At 40.2% G+C, this 19,835-nt stretch overlaps 2 protein-coding genes across 3 annotated transcripts in view; one reads left to right on the top strand and one right to left on the bottom strand.

Moving 5' to 3' along the window:
- The first annotated feature begins 664 nt into the window (after positions 1 to 664).
- On the top strand, positions 665 to 4,843 carry LOC134645155 (protein lifeguard 3-like). 2 transcript variants are annotated; one of them, XM_063498486.1, is made up of 11 exons: positions 665 to 917; positions 1,021 to 1,088; positions 1,181 to 1,245; positions 1,352 to 1,405; positions 1,532 to 1,582; positions 1,693 to 1,732; positions 1,928 to 1,965; positions 2,080 to 2,167; positions 2,527 to 2,622; positions 2,757 to 2,810; positions 4,507 to 4,843. In XM_063498486.1, exons 1-11 carry the CDS (start codon positions 665 to 667, stop codon positions 4,654 to 4,656), a joined length of 957 nt encoding a protein of 318 aa, XP_063354556.1. In that variant the 3' UTR covers positions 4,657 to 4,843. The 2 variants fall into 2 exon arrangements, with proteins under 2 accessions (XP_063354556.1, XP_063354555.1); XM_063498485.1 differs by having other exon boundaries at positions 706 to 1,088.
- A 125-nt stretch (positions 4,844 to 4,968) lies between these two features.
- dars1 (aspartyl-tRNA synthetase 1) overlaps positions 4,969 to 19,835 on the bottom strand; it is a 31,377-nt gene continuing 16,510 nt past the window's right edge. The window contains exons 7-18 of the mRNA XM_063498484.1: positions 18,534 to 18,636; positions 17,765 to 17,845; positions 16,039 to 16,098; positions 13,255 to 13,366; positions 11,281 to 11,415; positions 9,551 to 9,698; positions 7,225 to 7,371; positions 6,867 to 6,909; positions 6,384 to 6,464; positions 5,844 to 5,955; positions 5,640 to 5,711; positions 4,969 to 5,540 (exon numbers count right to left, since the gene is read on the bottom strand). Of these exons, the coding sequence (XP_063354554.1) occupies positions 5,449 to 5,540; positions 5,640 to 5,711; positions 5,844 to 5,955; positions 6,384 to 6,464; positions 6,867 to 6,909; positions 7,225 to 7,371; positions 9,551 to 9,698; positions 11,281 to 11,415; positions 13,255 to 13,366; positions 16,039 to 16,098; positions 17,765 to 17,845; positions 18,534 to 18,636 (1,186 nt within the window). The 3' untranslated portion in view covers positions 4,969 to 5,448. The remainder of the gene's footprint in view (positions 5,541 to 5,639; positions 5,712 to 5,843; positions 5,956 to 6,383; positions 6,465 to 6,866; positions 6,910 to 7,224; positions 7,372 to 9,550; positions 9,699 to 11,280; positions 11,416 to 13,254; positions 13,367 to 16,038; positions 16,099 to 17,764; positions 17,846 to 18,533; positions 18,637 to 19,835) is intronic.

Here is a 19,835-nt window from a genome sequence, read left to right as displayed (position 1 = left end):
CAAAATAACACATATGCACACGTTCCTGCTCCTGACTGCCACTTATTTTTCAGCATTTACCTGCCTTCTCTTTTTTATTCCCTCCCTCTTTCCTCCATCGTTCCTTTTCATCTGTTCAACGTGTCTAACGTTACCTGGTTCATGTCGCCTGCCTTGCTGAGAGAGACAGACAGAGCGACATGCGCACAGTTTTGCATGTCTTTGATGTGGTAGATTTGCGTGGTTCCTGCATGGTGCTTGAACCAGCTGAAAGTTCACAGCAAGCCAAAACGTCCCCGAGGCCACCAGGAGGTCCTGTAGAGACAGCCTTCCCTATTTTCTTTACAGCCACTGGAAATGAGCCAGACTTTAGAATTCTGTTATTCGGTGCTGATTTCTGAGAATCACATGTGAAACACAGAAAAACAGATAATAATGCTGTGCACAAGGAGGGACTTGTGTGATCACCCTTTCTGAAACTAGGGTGACCACATACTTTCCAGGAAATAATACCACAGAATTAAGCAACACAACATACTGTGATTTACGATGTAATATAGTAAGAAGATTTTATTTTGTAATTGTGAAAATGGAAAGTCAGCAATAACTAGTGGATAGTGAAAAGATATAAGTCTGATATAGCTTTGTACCACTCATCCTGTCTTTAGGGTAGTCCAGAAAAATGATGACATCTAAAATTGACAGTCCTCCCCCCTACGAGGAAGCACTGCATCATCCTAAGTGTGATAACTTCCCCTACCAGCCACAGCATGGCTCTCCTCTTCCCCCACCTCCATCTTACAGTCCCAGTCCTGGCTACTGGGGCCAAGGGGGTGTCTACCCGCCGATCAGCATGTGTCAAGGCCCTGGCTTTCCTCCATCTGGGATGCCCACCACAATACCAACTCTGTCTGCTGGACTGCCTGCCTCCAACCCAGGTTCTTAGCGAGTGGCACAGTCTTGAAGTAATCACACCCTGCAATATATTTAGATTAGGTGTAACAAGGATAAATTACCACTTGGCTCTTCCAAATTCTGCAGGAGAGATGGAGGATTTTCTCAGCACCCAGTGGGAAAGCACATCTGTTCGGCATGCCTTCATCAGAAAAGTAAGGGTTTGTGACTGTGTGTCTTAACTTGCTCTTTGTGCCAGTGACAATCCTGCTGCTCTGATCTTTCTTTTTTTCTTTTTTTTGGACAGGTTTACTTAATTTTATCAGCACAGCTTGCTGTCACCTTCTCAGTTGTTGCTGTCTTTACGTTTGTGTAAGTTTCCCCATTTGTACATCCATCTAGCCACTGGTGAATGTATCTGGTGAAGGGTAAGAAACACAGTCTGCCCTTTGGTGATGCCATGTATCTGCTTTCACAGTGACCCAGTGAGGATGTTTGTCATCAGTTACCCTGGCATCTACTGGGCATCTTTGTGAGTTACTTTTAAGAAACAACCGCACAGTTTTAGTGCAATTAAATCAATTGACAAAAAAACAAAACAAAAACATGAAGAATATGATGTATGTAATAATAATCACAGTGGTGAATCTCTCTGTAGTGTGGTTTACTTTGTGGTTTACTGCATTCTCATCTGCTGCAAAGAGCCGAGGTAAGCAAGGCCAAATAAGTTGGAAAAATTAAGTTGTTTTATTATTGCTATTATTATGGCTTATTAAAATATTCATAAACAGTGATGTTTGTGGTTTTTGTACTTTTTAGGAGGCGTTTTCCATGGAATCTTGTACTGCTTGGAGTATTTGTAAGTGTTGTTTATTAGACTGAGGGTCAGACATTGACACTGGTAATGCCGCAGCAGATACATATGTGCAGAACTAACATAGTGTGAGGTGCTGAAGACTGAAAAAGTAAAGTCAGTAGAAAAAAGACATCTCTAAACAGTGCTAAAACTCACTCTGACATTTAAGACACGTTGTATTCATGTTTGATCTTGCAGACTATTGCCTTGTCTTACATGGCTGGAGCAATTTCAAGGTTTGTTTATTGGCTTTATTCAGGCAACAGCTCAAAACAGCACATTTTGATCCTGATGGTATATATGTGCCTTTTTTTTTCTTTTGTTTTAATCGCTACATGTATCTTTTACAGCTATTATGGAACCAAAGCAGTGTTTATCGCCATGGGAGTAACAGCATTAGTCTGTATAGCTGTGACAGTCTTCTGCTTCCAAACTAAGGTACACGGAGATGTAAACTGTCTCGCTGTAGCTCAGTAGCCTGTGGCTTGTCAGAGGATGTCTTTGTTGTCAGTGTAAAAGAACTCCTTTGTCTTGCATTACAATGGGGGCACTGAAATCCTTTAAATATTTATAAAATTTTGGGATAAGATGCGAATCCAGCTTCTCTGTCTGATGCAACTCGAGATACACAAGTTACATTTTTGGCTTCTACAAGACACGTTTCACACACGCACACACATATATTTCTCTTTCACCTTATTCTGATCCTCTTTCACAATAGTCTCACTGCTCTTTCATGTAGCTTGAAGCATATCAGCTTCACTTTCATCCCCTTAATGACTTGTTTCTCATCACAGGTGGACTTCACCTCCTGCGGGGGACTCCTCTGCATTGCGGCCGTTCTGCTCATGATCATTGGGATTGTTACAGCCATCGTCCTCTCCTTCCAATATGTGAGCCTGCTCTGGTCAAGTCATTTAATTTATTCTGTCTACTCGTGTTTCTCTGCGTGAGGAACAGCAGCTCCCAAGGGTGTATCTGTGTGACTGATTTCACATTCAGGAGCCTTTCTTATGTCACTCAACAGGTCCCCTGGCTGCATATGCTCTACGCTGCAATTGGAGCCATCGTTTACACTCTGGTGAGTCCACACTGACACAAATTTAGACCGAGTATTTCTTCTTGGTATTATGAGTCTGTTGTTGAAAAGCAAGCGAGACATTAGTAGTCCTTACACCCCCAATACATAGCTATTTAGGAGCCCTAAATAATGTGGTGATAATCTACTATTCATCATCGTATTTGTCTTGATTTTGATTGGTCTATCAAATAAAAGCTTTTTTCACCTTAGAACTATGGAAGTGTCGTGCCAGCTGACATGTTTTTTGTGATTTGCCTTTCGTTAAATCAAGTTTTAGTCTAGGAGTGATGCCAAAGGAAGAAGCTCCAGCATGTCCAAAATTCCAAAATGGACATGATCAGTACATATCATGGAAATTTTTCCACTGTGTTTTGATATTTTTAACGATGCCGCAGGCATTGTAGCAGAGATATTAGTCATTCTGTCTGCAACTTTAGTCCAGACAGGATAACTGCAAAAACTGCACTGCTTAAACGAAAAAAAAGAAGGGAACACTCAATCTTCAGTTTAACACAAAGTCTGTTAACTTCAGAGATATCAGGATGTCCAGGTAGAAAGCATAAACTATTGTGAATCCAATAAAAAGGTGATAACAGTTGCACTGGAAAGGCAACAACAAGACAACCTCCAGAAAGGGAAGGTTTTTTGATGGATTTTTCTCTAGTTTTGCTTTTTGCTGGGTCCTTTTCGCTACTTGGTAGAATGGGACAGCACCTGCAGCCTCCACAGGTTGCTCAGCTCCATCAGTAAGGCACAGGTTTGCGACGTCAACAGGCCCGTTACACAAGCAGCACTGCCCCACAAAGTGACCTCAACCAAGTTATTTGTGCATGTTTACAACCATAATGTCATCAAGAGACTCCTTGAGGATGACATGAAGGCTCGGTGTTCCTAGGTGGGTTCTGTGGTCAGAAACCAGCATTGTGTAACTCAGCTGGCAGGTTCACCACTAGCACAGTGTTCTTTTCACAGGTGATGTTGCAAGAAGCTAACATTTATTACGGTGTATCCTCTCCCTTTCACCTCTGTCACATGCTTTCTTTAGTAAAAGAGGTAAAATCACAGTTTTCCCTAATCGAACAGACGGATATTCCTGAAGTTCCAACTATGATGTTCAAGTGTTCCTTTAATTTTTTGCGCAGTGTATAAAGTGAATTGGGCTTTTTTTGGGGACATTTTTATCATTTCCTGTTACAAACATGATTTCCACATTCATTGTCCCAATAGGTTTTTTTAAACAGGTAATCTCACTGTATACATGTTATAGCACCTCTTAATGTGGTTTTCCCATAATGCTGGGGATTGTCTGACCTTTGCTTTTATACCATTATATTCAAAATAATTTACCCAAACTTTTTATCTTAGCCTTTGTTTACCATTCCTGTCAGTCTCAGCTATATTTGGAATTTTGTGTTAATGAGTAAATATTAACACAGCAACACACGAAAAGGGTTAAACTAAACACACCACCACATGGTAAGTACAGAATCACAAAGCCATTAGTATAGTTGTAGCCTCACATGATACAGGATGTAAATTTTCTTGTTGGTCATAGTGAGTGACACATAACAGCCCAAAAACCAAAAGTTTTAATTAATGGTCACAAACATGACAAAAGGCTAGAAATGTTGCAGCATTTTTCCTTGTATTCATGTTTTTATGTCAATTTCCTCTTTCCTTTTCTTCCTTATATTAGTTTTTAGTGTACAACACCCAACTTCTTATCGGAAATCGGGAGTTGGCCATCAGCCCAGAGGAGTACATCTATGGAGCGCTTTCTCTTTATGTTGATATTGTTCACATCTTCCTCTTCATCCTTCAAGTCAGCGGAGCTGCGACTGAATGAGCCAGCGGTTGGAGTTTGTATATTGTATTTGCTGGCAGACACACAGCAAACTGTCAGAAAGATTATTACTTATTTTTTCTACATCAGTAACACTCGAGCACTTTCTTTGTTGCGCTGTATGTAGCAGGACTGCAGCCGCAAAGCTCCCACTTACCCCGTGTAAAGGAAGAGAGCTGCTTAAGCTTTGCACATTTGTATAGCTGCATTTTAATATTTATGTGCACGTTAAGGAGTGTAGTACTCTCAACTATTACTTCGATCAAACCTCCTCATTAACAAAGTGTTTCTGCCTCCAAAAAAGGAACAAAGCCATTTACAGATCAACACATTTGTTTTTATTATTGTCAGTGCTTAGACTTACAAAACATGTGTAGTTGGAGGCATACTGCTGGACACCACAATCATTAGTCAAACATCTGTGCTGGTAGTAAGAAGGTCTAAGATCTGTTTGCTATGTACTTTTCATTTTTCCAAAGAGAAAACCCAGAGAACACTGACTCACCGATTTAAAAAAAAAAGAAAAAAAAAAAAGAGTTGTCTTCTTGAATCACTGGCCATTTCCTTTGTTCTCTTTAATGTTTCTGTTATTTGTTGTTGTTAGAAAACGATGCACACCGATCAATAAATCATACCTTACTGTTATAACTGCTTTCTTCATGTCGGTGGTTAATTACAGTAACACGTTAAGAGTTCTAGGGTGGCATTAGCTCCTATATATGTTCTCCCTTCCTTGATTGTGGATTAGTATTGTTTCCCGTCACCAGTATTTATGTGTCGTCCACACCGGAAGGTTTAAGGTGTCAGGCGCTTGGGGTCACGTGGGAACATGGAGGTCTGCCGAACATTGTGGAGACCCAGGTACAGCATGCAGACTCTCTCCAGGCCTGTGAAGGATGACATCTTTATCAGTTTTTTTATTCTTACAAAAAACAAAAAAAACAAAAAACATTCCTGTAGTTCCCCCGACAAAACATATTTCTTACCAATGCCTCCGCCGCCATGTGGGGGAGCTCCATACCGGAAGGAGTCAATGTATGCCTTGATCTTCTCCAGATCTGTACAACAAACAAAGGAGAGGCACAAATATTTTCTAGTGTTGTTCCACTGGTTGCCAACAGAGGGAGACAAATCATTTGAATTTCACTCAATGCTCCTCAAAAAGAAACGGAAACATCTCTTTTTCTTACCAATCTGATGGTGGATGGCTCTTTCTGTCAGCAGCTGAGCATCGTGGACTCTCTGAGCTCCGGAGAGAATCTCTTCTCCTCTCATGAACATGTCATAAGAATTGGAGTATTTCTAGACAAAAATAAAACAAACTCAGAAATCAGGTTTTTCTCACATCTGATGATGACAGGAGGGGTTAAAAAAAAGAAAAAAGAAAAGAAAAGAAAATTAAAGTCAACCAGACAAGATAACACTGGCACAAAACTTGGGTAACAACAGTGTTTATGACAGGAAGATAATGAAATGAAACCGTATTCATTTTTTAAAGCCAAATATTAACAGAAATATCAGTCTGGCAATTGAAATTTACACAGGTAACATAAAAAATGTAGTAAATTGGCACTTTTGTGGCATTGCTTATGGATGCTGATGTTTTTTCTTGACTTGTCGGGACAATATCAAGAAAAAAAGAAAAAGCATTACGTTTTCCACAGGAGCCACAGTGCAAATTTAAGAGGCTGGTGTGTTTGGCATGTTTGATGTGTGAGTGAAAGACTTACAGGGTTGCTTGGATCAGGCATTGTGTAAAACGGTCTAACAGCCAGCGGGTACTTATCAAGCACATAGAAGTCAGTATCATACTGTGGGGAGGGGGAAAAAAAAAAAAGATGAGTGAGAGTCAATAACTGCATACAAAAGGATTAATAGAGACACACACGTATCTTCTTCTTTATTTATGTGATGCAACTGTGAGCTTGAATAATAAAATACTTCTCCAGGATACTGTAGAGTCTTTATCTTACAGCATAAAGCAGCTTGAGGTGATTGGCTTTTACTGAAGGAGGTCGTCTGAAGAAGACTAACAGCTCATATATACAAATTCTGGAGTTCTAATATCCAAATTGGCTTTTTACTACTTTTAAAAATCACTCGTGTTTTTATCTGACCTTCATACATAACGGCTACATGATCCATTGTTGGATCATGTCACATTCATATTTTTACATTCTGACATTCAATGAGTGAATCGCATGAGAACAAACCTTTTCCTTGACGAGGCGGCCAAGCAGCTTCTCATTGGGTGTACTACAAAACAGCAAAAAATACATTGAGTTTAATAAAGACAGACGCATCTCACATTGTTAAAATATTACTTAAACTGATTGTAATCAGTGAATCATCTACAGTTATTATTTCTCAGACTTTTTTTAACGTCACTGCTCCAACTGTACTGCAGATCACAGCTTTGATCACAAGGATTACTTAAATGCTGAGTTACTGATGTGATCTTTCACATCCTCTCTTTAAGCACATGTTACAATTTACTTCTGCTTTTATCAAAAGAAATCATCTGACAAGATGAGTTGGTTGTGGGGCAATGGCTGTGTGATGTATTCTAACCTGAGGTCATCCTCGTCACCCATTTCGACCCCGGCCTCACGTAGCATGGCCACAGCCTCGGTGTACTCCAGTCTAAGAGTCGGCTCCAGGAATTTGAAAGGCTCACTTGGGAACTGCTTATTCACCGTCTGGATCTCTGTCTGGAAGCTGACGCAGAGGCACATGCATGGTTGAGTTTCCAGAGTGTTGAGAGGACATAATGCTGACTTTAATTCATTTTCCTGGGAAATTTCCCCAAACCACTAATTTTTTTTAACCCAAACATAAAACTTCACATACACCAATAGTTTTCCAATCATGATTGGAGTATGTAATGGTGATTTATATCTATGTAAAAATACTTGTCACACGTGTTACCGGGAAAAAGGGTCGGATCGCCCCTGATTTCTTCATATTTTGCTTCCAAGGAGACATGCAGTCTTAAAAAGCTTTAAAGTGGTATTGGGTAATAGTTCTCCAGGTTTTCTGAACCACTTTCAAAGTTTTTCTGTGGACATTGATGGTTTGTTCTCTCATTTTATGTCCAGTGGTTGTACCTGGACTTAAAATGACTGACCCGTGAATAAAACACTGACCCATAAATAATTAATGCACAAAAATCCTCCCAACTCAAAGGGCAAACCAGTGTTGTGTCTAAACATAACAGACAACTTAGCAAAGAACCAATCTAAATTGTATCTTTGTGCATTTGATCCAGCCTGATGCAACCCCCCCCTCCATTTTTTCCACTGTCTTTAGTTTAATCTACAAAAAATGACAATGATAACACAGTCTGATGGGCATAAAAGGGTAACTTTGCACTAAAAAGGTGAAAACTTGGCATAACTTGGCACGGTGTGGAGTATGCACCTAAAGAAAATGTAGTAAACTAGACAAGTGGAGGACAAATGAAGAAGTAGCAGGCCTAAAATTCTACATGAAAAGCATCTGAAAGTCATACCCTTAATAAACAATTCAGCTAAGAAGTGAAACAGGGCCTGAGAAGTGCATTTTTCTGGAGCCTCATCAGAAAAAAATCTCAAGAAGCCATTTTAAAGGAGGGGAATTTGTGATAAAAGGCCAAACTACACAAAAAATGAACTGAAAATCATCGGCTACAGGTCCGATGGACTGATGAATACATAAATTTGAAATTCGTGGCTCAAATTATTGTCAGTACACATGGTGGATGTCACAAGAGATGCCCAATTTCCTAGAAAAAAAAATAGAAATGAGGGGTGATGCAAGACTTCTGCACAGTACTGTACGTACACAAACACAAACTACAATCTACCATCGAAGGACTCACAATTCTGTCCAGATAGAGACAAATACCAGACTAATTGTTCACATAATGGTCACAACCCACATTTGACTCTATTTTCTTGGCCAAGCTGTCCTAATGCCTTTCACTAATTTCTGATTCTTTTATTTTTTTTTATATCACAATTAGAAACATTATGACACCAAAAAGAGATTTTAAACAACTAAATTATATTTTTTAAAGACACCTAACAAATTTCACTTGTATTTACTGCGAAATTAAAAGGAGATGACAAACAGAGCATGGAAAGGACAAAGTCATCCGTGGTTCATGTGTTAAAACAGAAGTACATAACGCATGCAAAACACTTTCACACGTCAAGGGAAACAGTCTGGAAAGTCATGAGAACAAAGGGCAAAAAGTCAAATGGGCCTGAGAAAGAGGAACAGTGGTCACAACCTGAAACTAACCAATGTCACAGACATTAAAAAGGGAATTTAAATTAAGCTAGCTGACACCTTACTCAGTGTTCCACTGAATTAACGTGGTTCCTCTGGGGATTTACTTTATAATAAAAGACTTATTATAAAGCATGAATAAAGCATGAGTGGTAACATTTCACTGCAAACCCCGTTCTGAGTTTTCACTATAATAAATACGTCCAAAAACCACTGACATTCACAGACGTATGTCGTCAGAAACGTTACAGTTTCCACACAGAAAGAGTTTCGCCCAGTATTCCTCTTTTACTTTAACCTTTGATGTTGAAGCTCTTAATGCCTGCTGTACCGAGTTCCACCACATGGAGGCAATAAAACCACATCCTATCGTCATCTTGCTGGCAGTTCACTAAACAGTTGGAGTGGAAATTGCTGACATTCATCTAAGCAGACAGCCATATGTGATGACATTTAATTAATCTAGATTTAGCAGTTACACAGTTTTACTTAGACGTACACACTTTGACATTTTGCTGGCTGTAAAACTAAATAATTCAGCTCAGTGTGTTGCAGAAGTTGGTCTGCAACACACCAACAGTTTTAGGTTCATCTTTTACCTTAACTCAATAAATGTGTATCTTACTTGTCTCTCAAGCCCTTGAAGATCTGCACCATGGTGTCAGTGATAGAGTCGATCACTTCGTGGTAATGGTAGTTGAAGGCCATCTCAATATCCAGGCCCACAAACTCGGTCAGGTGACGGTGCGTGTTGGAGTCTTCCGCCCTGAAAACTGAAATGACGCTGATTTAATATGAGTGCCTAAACAAAGCAAACTGCGGTGGTGTGGAAGCAACAAAAGGTTTCTGCACATCTCCGGGAATAAAGTGTCATTTCCATTGTACTCTAAATTCCTAAATTTGGACGCCTCACAAAACAGATGCCCATATAAAGGATCATCAAGCTTACAACCTGGCTTCTGAATCACCGCCACGTAAAGGTTTGTGAAACAAGGACGATGTGTAGATGAGCGGCATTGAAAGTTGACGGTAATCAAAACGCTTATATCACTGTGAAATGTAGGTGCTTGCACTATGGCTGATTGAGAGGTACTTTAGAAACTCTGTATGAATGCTGCTGCCAATAAATAATTCCTGACTACTGTACTATTCTAAAGCAGAGTACTTTACAAGTACTTGTATGGTGAATTAATAACATCATGGCTTCTACTTTCATTTAGTTGGAGTTAACGGTCATACTCGAGGACGGCTGCTCGATTGCTGTTTTTACAGGTTTACAGACTGCCAAAAGTGTTCTTAAAAAGGCACGGACACATCTGATTAAATGTGTTTCTGTATCTACATACTGTGGATGGATTACCTGGAAACCACGCATGTGTACATGCACACAGTTTCACAATGACTGAGATTCAGAAAATACAACCATGCATACAAAGTTTTATTCAATTGTGTCTGAAACAAAGTGTAAATGTTCATTCCTGCTTTTGTATTCACACAGTGTTTGTCTAGAACATGGAAAGTATTATGCGTCTGACCCCTGCATATATTTCAACAAACTGGAAAACTAAAATGATTCCAAGCATAAATATGGAGATGTATGCTTCTCCGCAAGAAGATATGCTTCACGTTTACCTCCGCTTCTTCCCTGGTGAACCTTTTTTAGTTGATTTCAGACAGTGGCGACATAGTTGTAGAACCTAAATTTAAACATGTTGTACTTTGAACTGGGATTTAGAGGAGTGTTGATCCCACTTCTCCTTACATGCTGAATCAGTGAGTCTGTAACTAAGGCAACCGTGGTGAGGACATTGTTGCCTCAGAAGCAGTAATGACCTTAAGCCCTTTGATTTCTCTGTGGTGTTACACACAACAAAACAAAAACCTCAGTCCAGTCAGTGGAATACCGAATGTGGATCCTTCTCCCAGATGTTTTATTTGATCTTGGGCGAGAATCCTGTATCGAATGAAAATCAGATACGAGTAGCAATCTAAAAAAAATTAAAAAAAATTAAAAAAAATCACGACTATGTATAGAATCAATACTTTATCCACACAGATGAAGGCAGAGTTTGCCTAGATAATCAGATGGTGGCAGTGTTTGCTTGGATTTCCCCTAAACTCGGCTCTATAAAGTCTTTTACAAGCCCCACTGTGTCACTATCACACAGCTCTACAGCAGCTTTGACACAGTAAAAGCATCAGAGGGGGGTCTGTTAAACTTTAACAGTCTAAATGCATTTAGTGACATTTTAAAACCGTTTTCACTTAATAGGGTCTAAATTTTTCATTATCCTCTTGCGTCTCTTTTTCCTGTTTGCCAGTGTATAAGGTGACATACTGGGGGGAGGGGCTTACCTGGACCTACACAGAAGACCTTGTCAAAGTCAGCACAGATGCACATCTGCTTGTAGAGCTGAGGCGACTGGGCCAGGAAGGCGCTGGTTTTAAAGTACGACACTGTGAAAACATTTGCGCCACCTTCACTGGCAGCTAAAAATGGACAAAGAAAATTTAATGACAAAGAGTGAGAATTTGAGAAAAACAGCTATTACAGTCAAAACCTCACCCATCCCACCTAATGATATATACTGTGAATTTATTAGATGTTTCAGTAGGGACTATAATTGGCTAGCATACACACAAATAAATACCATCATTTTTTAAAGGACAGGCCTCTGATAAAGGTTGGAGAGAGTCCAGAGTAAAAAAACTGGGGTGAAAAAACTTTTCAGTATTTTCAGTATTCAACGTTTCAAAGTAAAAGTCTTATGACATAACTGTTGTCCACTGAAACACTCAGGCTTTTAATTTGAAACATCTACAGGAATTGTAGATTAGTGTAGATTACTGTTAGATTAGTGATGCTGTGACATGACGAGTGCATTTTATGACCATCGCTAGCAAAGAAAGGTGCGTTCGGGGAGATGCTGACAGATTGTCTGCTCGTTCCAGACAAAGACTTGTACTTAGAAACTCAAGTGATTCCTGTGATCTCCATCAGGAACTTTAGTAGGACAACCAGGAAAGGCTCAGAAAAGACAGTCATTATGTACTACTTCAAAAACTATACTTTCCTGCCTCAGATACAGAGCTGAGGTCAATAAAGGAATGATGGCCCAACTTTTTGACTTATTCACCAGAACAACCCATTCCTTTTTTACATGAATATGTAACCGCTGGGCAAATTTTTCAAAACAAATACAGTTCTCAGGACATCATGTCCCAGACTCTAATAACACGTGTCGCCTTCTATGTGACAAAAACGTCAGAGGGCATCAACTGATATTTTCACACTCTCAAAAGGTGGGTGGGGATGTACATATAGGACAAACTGTTCACACTTGCACCATGGGTGGTGCCACGCAGGAAGATGTGGTTTTGTGTGTATTTTTTCACAGGTGCCGCCAAAATAAAAGAGCGCCACTTTTGAATTTAGTGTTCGAGTCACAGCCACCATCATTGGCTCTTTAAGAAAAGAGGAAGTGAGAGTGTGGAGGTTTCACCACAGTTAATTCAAAATATGGGAGGAATGTGGGGGGCTGAGAACTATTGACATAAGACTACCGTGCTTCTGCTTCTTTTAAGAATTTATCTTTTTTATCATAAAGACTCCAAACGGATTATTTTAGATTATTAAAGCTTCAAACAGTACATTGCATGTTTTAAGTAAAGGTTTGAATGGTTCAAAAAGCATGTGGAGCCTCCAAATTGAGTTAATACTGAAAAAATAAAGCCAGCATAAGAGATATGCCATTAAATGGTGAAAGTTTCAATAACTCTTTCTCCTGAATATTGGTGAGAAGATTTTTGTCTGAGTTCTAAGTTTCTCCCTTTCAGTCCTCCTTTTCTTCAATAAAGTGAGATGAGATCCTTTGGGATTGATCTTAAGGAAAGCCTCTCCTGTCAAATTAGAAGGGCGCTGTGTGGAAATGTGAAAGCAGAGAGGCTGACGTGAGAGCTGGTCGATGCATCGAAATTCCCAGCGGTCTGGATTAAAACCCTCATAGGTCTGAAACGATGAAATTCTCTCTAATACCTTACTGTCTGTTGTCTCCTTTAGCATAGATGTGCATGACTGCGCATGTGTGTGTTTCAAAAGCTTTAGCTGAACTTTTTATTTTGTTCCTGATTTGAATTGTAGTCTAGATCAGCCTGATGAGGAAGTCAACTTACAACTGTCACACAATGACTCACGAAACACCTGTGGGCAGTGACGTGAAAACAAGTGTGCCTCTACTGGAACATCTAATCAAAAATGATTCAATGCATGCTAGCTTTCCCACGTGTCATTGTGATAGAGGGTGTTTTTTTTTTTTTTTCTGTTTTTACCCGATATAATTTTCGGCGTCTGGATCTCCACAAAGCCCTTTTTGGTGAGGGTGTCCCTGAAGAGCTGGCACACACCTGACTGCAGGCGGAAGACGGCCTGGCTGGTGGTCGTCTTTTCAGGAGGATACACAAAAATAAACACCATCAAGACAGTTGCAGTGATTCATCTACGTTATTACACAACCACGACAAATGTGTGAAAACAAGACTGCCAGTTTCTTCAAGGACCTCCTGTCTATGTGAAGGGTGTGACAATTATTTGTTGGCAACAGCAAGACACGTGTTCTCTCCTGGAAGAGCCGCAGAAACTTAGAAATACCTTTATTTTTTACTGTGTTTCAGTATTTAGATTATCAATATAAATACCGAAACCAAGGTGAGGCATAAAACTGCTGTGAAGAGGTTACTGTAAAAACCTCATGCACAAAAGCCCCCAAGAGTCAACAGTTGGGTGACAGAGCATGTCAAAATGCTAGTGAACACTCCCAGAAATCGACTGACTCATCTGAAATGACCACAAGATTTCTACAACTGATCTTGTCTGGTTTTCAAGTCTAGTTACCGTACATCATCATGAAGTCAGACCTGGGTCTTTTCAATACATAAATGCACAGTTCTGCGTTAATTAAAGTGCTTCACATTCCACTCTTTCCCATCTCTAGTGCCTGTCCAGTCCTGAATAGTCTTCGTCTGACTAACAGCTGGCAGACTCGAAATATGATCGTGTCTAAATACTGGAAAGCTCATTAATCTGCAGACAATGCTTCAGGGTTGTCTGGCTAAAACTTTTCCATCATTTACAATCTGGATGCTTGACAGAAAGAAGAAGTGCAGAAAAATATAAAACGTCCCTGCTTAAAACACTTTTACAAACCTCTTTAAAATGCACTGAAGCAAATCATTCACTCTACCATCACACCACCTATGACTCATTTGTGTCACACATCACACATGGGGCTGTGCCCGGCGTTAAACGTGGGGAAACCGACCTAAAAACCAGACTGTGTAAGACCTAATTTGAAAATTCGAAAGCGCTTCCTGTTTACAGCAAGTCTGCAGCGAGTAGGCGTAATAGTGAGTGGGTTGGTGGGTGGCAGTTACTATCCTGAAACTGGCAGTTCTTCTGATGGTGAGGGGCCTCATGAAATATACCTTACTCTGGTATACCTCTCAATAGTTCATACCTCCTTGAAACCCAGCTGCGGTGAATACATACCACAGAAAGGTTTCAAAGCTCAAAAAATTTAAACATTTGCCAGCATCCAATTATGGGCTCATCATCGTACTCAAGAGGCTGTCGATACGTGTACTTGGAGGTTGACCACAGTCTAGTGCTGGCATCATCGCACACCCTAACCCTTCCTAAAGGAACCTGAAATACACAAATCTGCATTAGGAATTTTTGCTTTTGCACTATCGAAATCACAGCTCTCTTCTCTTCAAAACTTTTGGACCTGTTCTGATAAAACGCAACTGGCTTTACTTTCCATCTCTGACGCTCACATGTGAAACTTCACGAAGAGCTGGAGCATGAAGCAAAGGGAGAATGGTGTGTTTGATGTGGATCTGAATCTTTCTTTAAAAATGACAGGACGGGGAATTGGTCTTTGTAGAAAATGAGTTCTCAGAGTTTTCTTCTTTCCTTTTGGTTTATGATAAAATTTGTTGTTGGGTGTCGAGCTTCTCTGCATTTGTAAAGCCAGTGACATAGGTAACGCAGATTTATCACCTTTTTTATTTCATCTAAGGAAGCTGGATGCAGTTTTTACAGACCAAATATTATGATTAATCACAAAATAGCATGATGTAGGGCTCATAATCAATCACATTTCTTACATCTTGAAGGCTGAGGTAATGGGAGCACTAGTGTTAGAGGATTTGTTTGGACTCTACTCTACATCAGCCAGCACGTCCGGATGACAGTCCAGAAACTGTCTGCAAGTCCAGCCGTCTTTTAAAACTAAAAGTAAACTTTTAAACTTTAAAAATGTTCAAGTTAGAAGTTTCATGTGAACTACATAATTATCAGAGGCGTTTTATGGTTCCCTTCTGAAGAGTTTGCCAGTGTGGGAAGCACTTTATAGCTTCAGCGGGCTCTTAAGAGCAAAACTGATGACAGACCCAAGTCCATGAGCTCAAAGTGCACAGTGCTGCAGAAGCAGGTGTTGTTGTGAAGCTTGTGAACAAAGTGGCTCTGTGCTGTGGTGTTGCTGCCTTCCTGCCCGTCGTATCTTCCATGTGGGAGGAACATATCAAAACAATGAGACACTTTGCGGCTTAGTGTCTTCTGCTGCTCGCATAAGTTTAGCACATCTCCCAGCACTGCATAAGATTCATATCACCAGCCCACTAAATCACAGCCTTTTCTCTTTCACTTTTAGAGGTGCGCTGGTTTGTTGTTTGCATTCCTTCACAAATATTTTACATTCACTCTCCAACAGCCTACATTTGCGGTAGAAGTTTTCTGTACTCGGAGACAGAATGTAAGCTGTAAAATTATTGTTGTTATAATGGCGATAATTTTTTTTTTTTTTTAAATCCATGTATTTCAGCCAACTATTCCAGGGAGACACTGAGGCAACCCCAAGCCTTCAGGTAGGACATCCTCACAAAGGAAGCACCCATAAAGCATCATAGTGAGAAGGCCTCTCAAATTTATAATCTTTATGAACACCTTAGCTTAAAACAGCTAAAACTTCATCATTAATCAACTGCAATATTACATGTATCAAACCAAATGCAAATTTTCACAGACTCACATGGTCACAGATGATAGAAACTTACCCTGAGATCAATCACTCTGTTGTCCAGCCGGGTGTCCTGGTTAACTGTGGCTCTCCCTTCCTGAAAACAAACACACAAAAAAAAAAACACATTCATCTTACCAAAACCTCCTCAGCCTATGAAATATTAAAAATCATTACTATTCATTTCCTCCTATTCACACAGGAGTGTTTGCCGTCAGTGTTATGGAAGCATTTTAGAGGCTTTCCACAACTCACAGGGAAAAACTATAACAAAAAAAAAATATGAAATACAAATCATTTTTAGCTTTAAAGCTATTGGCAGCTTGCAAACTTAAAACAATGCAATCAGCCTGCAAAAACCTTCCTGGGAACAATGCAAAACTACCATTCTCCTGCAGCTTTACCAGATCTAGCTACTTAGCTCAGTGAGTATAACAGAGTCAAGTGCAATAAAAGACACCTGCAATGTGGGACAACAGGACAAAAAGAATATAAAGAAAAGGAAAAAGGTAACAACTGAAAAGTAAATGTTTCATCACAGGAAGAGCCGCTCCTTCCAGGGTCGTGGATGTCAGGCTTCCTGAGAAGACCCACAGGGGTTTGAGCTAATAGCCTGTGTAGCCACATCCTGCTCCAAACAGCCACACGCAGAGGGACAAAGTGTTAGATGGGCAGACAGTTAGACAGACAGGGCTGTTGAGGCTAGTGTCTCTGGGGAAAGCAGGTGTTGCTACAAGTCTGTGACTGACATGCTGAATCCCAACAGAAAACACCTGAGACGCTGCTACAGCTGCAGATATTAGCTTACTGGATAAACAATGATGGGCCCTCAGCTGTTTTTGGTATTGATGAGACTCATATTAATGTGCATGCATCTACAGTGTGATGTATAATTCCACAGCAGATACGATGGATCTAAAGCTACGAAAAAAATGACATCCTGCCGTTTTATGCGTTAAGCCGATTCAACGGCTACATCAGGAATGTTATTATTGAAAAATTCAACATTTCCACTTTGCAAATCTGGGAGCTGTAGCTGATCCTCTATACTAGAATAATCTTTTTTTTTTGGTTTGAATCAGGAAACAGAGCCAACTGCTTTGAGCTGGAATTCCGTTTAGCCATCGTTTTTTGGTGCTGCTAAACCAGCAGCCTCAAAGGTTTACATGTATTTCTAACCACCTAAACTACAGCTAGGAAAAAGAATGGCTTTTTAAATGCTTCATGACTTTCTTGAATGATTCTGCATCACTGCACAATTCCTTAATTGCAATTCAGAGAACTCCCTCAACACTGGCAGCCGGCTCTTATAAACACTGTGCGATGAAATCACCATTTGCATGAGGAGGGTGATTCAAACAAGGTGATTAGGTTTAATCAGCCAATCCTTGACTCTGGCAAAAACACAAATCTCCATTCTCCTCACTGAAAACAGTCTCACCGAAAGAGCGCCGTTAGAGCTCAGCATGCACAGAATGTGTTTCCATTTTGCTTTTGATATAAAGTATTCAGATAAAAACGGACTTAATTGTTAATTATTTTATATTCATTGTGTAGTCAGACCAAACCCATCTGTGCACTCCATGACAGTGAATGGACTCTCACACACACAGTAACTATCAGGCCTTGTTCTTTTTACACTGAGAGTCTGCTTTTAGAAGTTTTTAAGATACTTAAAATGCTACCAATGATGTCCAAATGAATAATAATTACTCGGCTAATACTCTAACTGCACTTTGACTTTGGGCGAAGTACATCCTCACCTCTTCACCCTCTCCATCAGGCCTGACAGCGTCCTCCAGCTGCAGCGGAAGACGAGGCTCAGCCTGGCTGATGACAAAAATCTGAGAAGGGAAACCGATAAAAATCACAAAAAATTAAAAGTGTGACAAACCACCGATGTTTTTATTCGATGCTGAGACAATGGAAAGTCCCTGGACTCCAGAAACAGGCGAAGAAGGTGAAAATGAAAGGGGCTAAAAGCTGCATCTGTTAAAACCTCATCAATGTGTGAGAAAATCACCTACGTGCTGCTGGTAACCATAGCTGTCAACTGTTTTGTGTTTTTATGTTTTTCATTTACATTGGGCATCATAGCAGAGAAAATCTCGTCCCATTCACCAAAATTTGATGCATTCACTACATCAAATTCTTTTGCAGTACAGTACATAAGAGCAAAAAGGAGCCTTGAGGTGACTTTTGTTACATTTTCTTGGCATATAAATAAAATGGATGTTACTTAAAGCTCAGATACTGCGTTAAATCAAGAGTTTAAAAGGAAGAGTTAAATGGTCAATGCGCTACAGTGAGAACCTCTTTGGTACCTGCTTGAATAACATGAATTATGGATGCTTCATTGTCTGGGTGCGTACGCACTGCATGTGCTGGGAGGCAAAATATACACCCTCTGATATTTTTATTTATATGTGTAGGAGACACCTGCGGCTTTAAAAGCAACTGTATTATCTTCTCTATGTTTACATGTCTGTCTGCTAAGAAGTGCCCATTAAGGACTGCAGTGAAAGTGCCAACCCTTTCAACGTGGAGCTCGACGTCCTGCTGGGAACAGCTCTCGATCTTCTGCTCCACTTTCCTCACCGTCGCCTCCACATCGACGATGCTCTCCTTGGTGATGCTGGTGGAAACATTCAGGGGGAGGAAAGTGTAAGCGATGCACGCTAGTTACAAAACAGATTTATCTGTTTGGAAAGACGAGCAACTGTGAAAACCACATATCCGTTAAAGTATGTGCAATGCTTGTAGACAAGTTTTTACATTTTTCATGCTTTTATGCACCGAGGATAGTGCGGGGTATATGGGTGAGTGATTTTTGACTGGGCGGTAGGTTTTTTTAAGGGTTTTTTTCCCCCTCATGTGTTTAAAAATAAAAACAGCACTGATATTTGCATATGAGCTAATTGACATACCGCAAGAGCTTGTGGCGTAAGAAACCACATTGCCCTGTTCATAACAATCGTGAACGTGAGACTACATTAGACTCAAATTAACAGGCTGCAACAAGGCAGAATATGCTATTATTTTCATCTTTTTTTTAACAAATGGGTGTCTGTTGGTGATTGTTTATCTTACAAGGGAAGAAAACAAAACAAAAAACACCTGCAAAACCATTTTATCCACTAAAATTAATTTTAGGCCCCATGTGGTGAAATTTCTATCACCATATTATTTGTCAAAAAGTGTTTATTTAAAGACCTGGGTGAGACTCGGTCCATATCAAACAGCTAAGCAATTCAACAACAGTTTTTAACTCAGCTGGAACGATAAATTATAGCAATGTGCACAATCTTAACTTTCTTATTGAAACAATAATTTCAGTCACAAAGGAAAAATAAACAAACACGAATGCTGGGGCTCGAGGGGGGATTTGTTAGCTTTGCTAAAACTTGCCTCATACTACAGCTCCTGGAAAGTACCCAGCTCTACTAGAAAAACTCTTTGACTTTGAGAGCTGGGGTAAGAATTTCCCTCTTGTAAGCCACAGCATACCAGGGGAACCCTTTCTAATTTCCTTATAATCAGTTTTAAAAAACAGTGCAGCATCCCCCTGCACAGGCTCCTCACTGAAACCCAAAGTAACATCTGAGGTACAACGCCCACTGTCTCACAGCAAACGGCCAGATGGGAAACCCGCTGTAATCCACCACTCGTTCTCATTACAAAGCAGTAATGAGGGACCGAACGCTGGGGTACCGCCGTCCCTTCGGCCCCACAACAGCTGCCACCAGACCCAATCCCCTCCAGTCGGAGATCAGCTAGATAAATAAATCCCCACATTAATAACCTCCGCTGCAGGACAAAAGTCTAATGACAACA

The sequence above is a fragment of the Pelmatolapia mariae genome, linkage group LG16_19 (assembly GCF_036321145.2).
Source record: "Pelmatolapia mariae isolate MD_Pm_ZW linkage group LG16_19, Pm_UMD_F_2, whole genome shotgun sequence".
NCBI lineage: Eukaryota > Metazoa > Chordata > Actinopteri > Cichliformes > Cichlidae > Pelmatolapia > Pelmatolapia mariae.
This window is presented reverse-complemented; position numbering and strand designations above follow the sequence as displayed.